The sequence below is a fragment of the Ipomoea triloba genome, chromosome 8 (assembly GCF_003576645.1).
Source record: "Ipomoea triloba cultivar NCNSP0323 chromosome 8, ASM357664v1".
Lineage (NCBI taxonomy): Eukaryota > Viridiplantae > Streptophyta > Magnoliopsida > Solanales > Convolvulaceae > Ipomoea > Ipomoea triloba.
Window position 1 is genome coordinate 16,657,360 of NC_044923.1, and position 5,645 is coordinate 16,663,004.

General features: G+C 37.1%; 1 protein-coding gene across 1 annotated transcript; it reads left to right on the forward strand.

Moving 5' to 3' along the window:
• Positions 1-682: 682 nt before the first annotated feature.
• Positions 683-4,952, forward strand: LOC116028022 (spermidine synthase 1). The gene is made up of 9 exons (XM_031269821.1): positions 683-1,131; positions 2,278-2,354; positions 2,461-2,583; positions 2,897-3,001; positions 3,408-3,480; positions 3,567-3,638; positions 3,753-3,948; positions 4,092-4,218; positions 4,613-4,952. Exons 1-9 carry the CDS (start codon positions 918-920, stop codon positions 4,676-4,678), a joined length of 1,053 nt encoding a protein of 350 aa, XP_031125681.1. The 5' UTR covers positions 683-917; the 3' UTR covers positions 4,679-4,952.
• Positions 4,953-5,645: the final 693 nt, after the last annotated feature.

Below are 5,645 nucleotides of genomic sequence, written 5' to 3' on the forward strand. Positions count from 1 at the left end.
ACCCTAAATTTTATTAAAAATTGAAACTTATTAATGATCACAGGAAAAATTCTCTGAGTAGATTGATAGAAATAATTTCGATTCTAGGTAGAGAATTATGGATTTGAATAACAGAAATGCTCATTAGCCAAATTGCAATACTTATCAAGAGTTGGAGGCTGTAGCGGAAATGGAGGCGAAGGAGATGGGAGGAGGCGGAGAGCTTGAGCGGAGGAGATGGGAGGAGACGGAGATGGTGAGCGCCAGATGCAAGGATGAGAGGGATTGACGGAGATGGTGAGGGCGAGATGCAAGGATTAGGCGTGAGATGAGAGAGTGATCTGAAAACACAGGGAGCGTAGGGTGAAAAACAGAGAGAGATAATTATAAAATGCACATGATATGCACATGTTGACCCATATAATTGTGTGACCCGACCGATCTCACACAAGTTTTTGCCAAAAAAAAAAAAAGAATTTGCAATTCAATATTGCTCCCAAAAAAAAAGTAGTGTGAATACAAAATAATAAAAAGGGGCATAAAGTTAGGAGGAAAAGACAACATTAAGCATTGATACTGTGAAGAGTGGTCCCTGACAAGTTGAAGGAACCAAGCAGCCCACGTAACTGACGCAGCCACGCAGCGAAACCCTAATTGAGAGCCCTTTGATGACTGATAATTGTACTTTGATTAACCCAAAAACCCAAACCCTCTTTTTTCCCAATTCTTTATTTGGGTGCTTTTTAGATTCTCCTACGCGCTGTTGCGGTGCATATATGCATCATCTCTAAGGCCAAAACCCAAAAGCACAGAGACCCATCATCACAGGCGTTTTTCCTAAGCTGATTCTTTCCCTTTATACCTCTGTTTTCAAGCAGAGAGATTCAGGGTTCTGTGACCTATACAAATATATATATTAATAGACGTGGTGAGAGGAGATGGCTGGAGAGGGTGAGGCGGCTGCGGCGGTGAGCGGTGGTGAATTGCCGGTTAAGAGGCAGAGAGAGGACGGACAGAACGGTGAATCTGTGTCGGTTGAGATGGAGGATGCCAACAACAACAACAACAACGCCGCCGCCGGTGACAAAGAGGAGCAGTGTTTCTCCTCTGTTATCCCTGGCTGGTTCTCTGAGATTAGCCCAATGTGGCCTGGTCAGTTCTCGAAACCATTGATTATATGCGTTTGTTTATTTGTGTTTTATGTTCATCTCTATTGGGCTGTTTGTGTATGTGATGAACTGATGAATATATGCATGTAGGTGGTAAGGGGTTGGTTAGAACTTGTATGAATGTCTCTCAAATTCTATATGCTTATAATTTTATATTATGGTGTATGATTCTGTTCTTTGAGGTGACGAGGTAAACCACAACCACTCCCCGAGAGAGTGACTCCATAACCCGCCTTGTGATCCTAATCGGCAAAGGACCACGAGGAATCGACATCTGTTGTCCATAGCTGACAGGCTCAAATCAAGTTCGCTAGGATTTGAACTCGTGACCTTGTGGTTACAAGCTTGTATCCTTAGCCATCATGGCTTGGGGTTACCCCTATGATTCTGTTGGGGGGTGGGGGGAGGGTTTGAGTAATCTTACTTGATGGTTCTAATTTGCAAAAATATATCATTTTTTTAATGTATCTATGAAGTTTGTTCCTATGGTATCTGGAAGGGTTGGAGTAGAACTAGAAAGTAACATTGTCAAGCTAATTTTATAATCTTGAATGACTAAGAAATATTTTCTTAGTATGTTGAAGAAACAGTGGCTATATATATATATTTAAATGAAAGTTTACATATTGTTTGTTGTTTGACTTGTGGATACAGTTCTTCTATCAGGATGCTGCTCTGTTGTTACCTGATTTAAGTGTACTTTAGAAAAATATTCTTGTGATGTACACTTATACAGTATATTTTACCTGGAAGCTGAAGGAGATATTTCTGAAGCTCCAGGGCTCCAGCCTTCGTGTTGGTGGCTGTGATGCATCGCTGTTTCTACTGAACAAATGATATTAAAGATCATGGAACAATTGAAATTTTGTTGGTTGTGCTTGTTGTTTTTCCGTGGTTAAGGATTGTGTAGCATATATACTCTTTAATACTCGTTAACTTCTATAATTAGTTGCTATAAATTAAGTTGCAATTTGGGTCTTGATTTTGCACACCTTATTGGCCAGTTAAGTGGTTCTGAGACCTTTGCTCCAGGATTGATATTATTTGGTGTTCTTTAACTAATGTTGTATAAGCTTTATTTTATTTTAATTTTTTTTACTTACTATTCTTATTGGTGGGAATTGTATAGGAGAGGCACACTCGTTAAAGGTGGAAAAGGTATTGTTTAAGGGGAAGTCAGATTACCAGGATGTCATGGTGTTTCAGGTTTCAAATTCCTAAACCTTTACAATTTTTTTTACTACATAGTTAATGGTGGAATCTTTGCTCTTATGCACTGGGAGTGTCTTAACTTTCCCGGTCCTTTCTGCAGTCTTCTACTTATGGTAAGGTGCTTGTTTTGGATGGTGTGATTCAAATCACAGAGAGAGACGAATGCGCTTACCAAGAAATGATTACTCATCTCCCGCTTTGTTCAATTCAGAATCCCAAGAAGGTATGCACCCGATCCACGACATATAATTGAATATCTGTTAGGAAGTATAAATTATGAAGACTTTTGTTTTTCATTTTCCCTTTTATTGTGTAATGAGTTTCCGTTATAGATGTATGTGTAATGGGTCAACAATAATAAGAGGTACTATTGATATATACAGTGGATATGTCTAATATCTATATGATTACCCATGGCCATGTTTTCAAAAAATTTATTTTCAATATCTATATCCCCTGTAGTTTTCCAATCGGGAAGTAATTCCCCTTCTCCCCAGTTCGTCCTTTATTATAGGGTTTTACCGGCAATTTTTCAGGTATTGGTTATTGGAGGAGGGGATGGTGGTGTCTTGCGTGAAGTGGCTCGCCATGCTTCTGTTGATCAGATAGACATCTGTGAGATTGATAAGATGGTGGTCGATGTAAGTGAGCTGTACTTTATTATGTTTTATTGAATTGAATATTTTCCTTTATTTTTGGGGTGACGAGTGAAACTCGCAGCCACTACCCGAGGGTGTGCACTAACCCTGCTTTGTGACCCTAGCCGGCAAAGGAACACGAGTAAACCAGCATAGGTTGCCCATAGCTAACTGGCTCAAACTAAGAAGGGGATGAGATTCTAACTCGTGACCTTGTGGTTACGAGTTTGTACCCTTAGCCATCTTGGCTGGGCTTACCCCCAATATATTTCTTTATTTTGACTCTCCATAATGGGGGAGTGATGGGTGCCTAGTTTTCAATTTTGCATTGGGCATTACCCCTTCCTTATCTGGTTTTCTTTATGCAAATTGCAACATTAAAAATCACAATATCCTTTTTGTTCCCCAGGTTGCCAAACAATTTTTCCCTGATGTAGCTGTCGGGTATGAGGATCCCCGTGTAACTCTCCACATAGGCGATGGTATCATAAAAATGCAGTTTTTAAAAAAATTTTTTTTTTACTCAAAGTGCTTTTGAATTGAAATTAAACCTTTTGTTTGCGTGTAGGGGTTGCGTTCCTGAAGAATGTTGCTGAAGGAACTTATGATGCTGTTATTGTGGATTCATCTGACCCCATAGGTAAATATAACTTTGGTCTCAAATTGAACTTGAAAATTTTGTAAATATAACTTTGGTCTCAAATTGCACTTCTTGAAAATTTTTCTATGAACGGGGGTCTACTCTTTAACGCAGGTCCTGCACAAGAGTTGTTTGAAAAGCCTTTCTTTCAAACGGTGGCAAGGGCTCTTCGCCCCGGGGGGGTTGTGTGTACACAGGCCGAGAGCATATGGCTTCACATGCACATCATTGAAAATATCGTGGCAAACTGTCGCCAAATTTTCAAAGGCTCTGTCAACTATGCGTGGACTACGGTTCCTACATACCCAAGGTATTTTATTGTTTTCTTTGTCAAAGATGTATTCAAGATACCCTTGTCCCAACTAACATATTATTCTTCATCATGTGCTATTTGCGTTTTAATTCTGATTGAGGCCACATTATGATGAATTTATCGGTGCATTTTTATTACAGTGGGGTTATCGGTTTCATGCTTTGCTCTACTGAGGGGCCAGCGGTTGATTTCAAGCACCCGATCAACCCGATAGATGAAGTTAATGATGCTAACTCAAAATTGCCCCTAAAGTTCTACAACTCCGAGGTATCATTCTCGATCATTCAGACTATTATTATTTGCTTTCCCATTTCAGAGGAAAGATTGTTGTGTATGGCCTTTCATCTATATCTGTCCCACTGTTGATCATATCGTATATAAAAAGTGCAGTCCAACTATCAGCTTAGATCCTTTATGCCCGTACCATACTCAGACTAATCTTGCACCAGTCCAGGCCCAATTAAGGGGCAAAGTGCTGGCCATATTATTTTTTTCATACGAGATGAAGTTTTGAACCTCCCGAGTCCCGACCTCTCAATACCTCGTCATCAGTTTAGTTTTTTAGTTGAAAAGGAACACAACACGTGAGGATGCATGTTGAGCATCATATATAAAATAATCGGGCGCTCATATCTTTTGCTTTTCGATTGTTTTTTACCAGATTCATTCTGCGGCCTTCTGTTTGCCATCATTCGCGAAGAGGGTGATCGAATCAAAGGCGGAATGAAATGGGAGAGATGATGAAATGTGTTTTTTAGGGGTTTTGAGTTGATGCTTTAAGTAGGCAAACTCTTTTGAGTTGCAAGAAGAGTTTGTATCCATATTCATTTCGTGGATTGGTTAAAGACTTTGAAATATGGGTCAAGTGTCAAACTTACAAGTAGTTTTATTATTACATAAAAAATATTACATTGATGCTTTATTATGGGCATAGTCAATTTGATTTGATTTATTACAACATATCTACCATCAATAAAAATTCTTCGCAATTCTGTGTCCAACTCATAATAAGATAAACAAGTGAATGATAAATTTCTTTTTTTTTCTCCTTTTATTAGTTTGTGTAATTAAACAACTTTAAATGTATCCTGTTTAAAATATTTTTAAATAATTTTGTCACAACTGTGTCGACTACAGTCTAAAATGATATCGCTGAATTTTATGAGTTTGAATAATGTATATTATGTCTTAGAATGATGTATATTATGTCTTAGAATAATGTAGTGCTTAGAATAATGTATTTTTTTATTTTTGGCAAAAGAATAATGTACTTTATGTGTTATTAGAATAATGTACATTATAACATAGAATAATGACATTATGAGTTAGAATAATGAGACTTTATATTATGTGTTAGAATAATGTACTTTATGTGTTAGAATAATGTATATTATGAATTATAAAAATATATATTGCAATGGGTTGCGTGAAAAAAATTGCACAAAACGACGTTGTTTTTGGACCATGGTTCATACATCTGTGTGGACAACGGTTTGCACTAACTATTGTAATTTTTTTTTTATATATTAACAATTTTTAACTTTAAAATTTGTAATTTATGCTCCTTATTTACTCGTTAAGTGGTATAAATGTTGTTCCTGAATTGTCCAAATATGTATATGTATATATATATATATATATATATATATATATATATATATATATATATATATATATATATATATATATATATA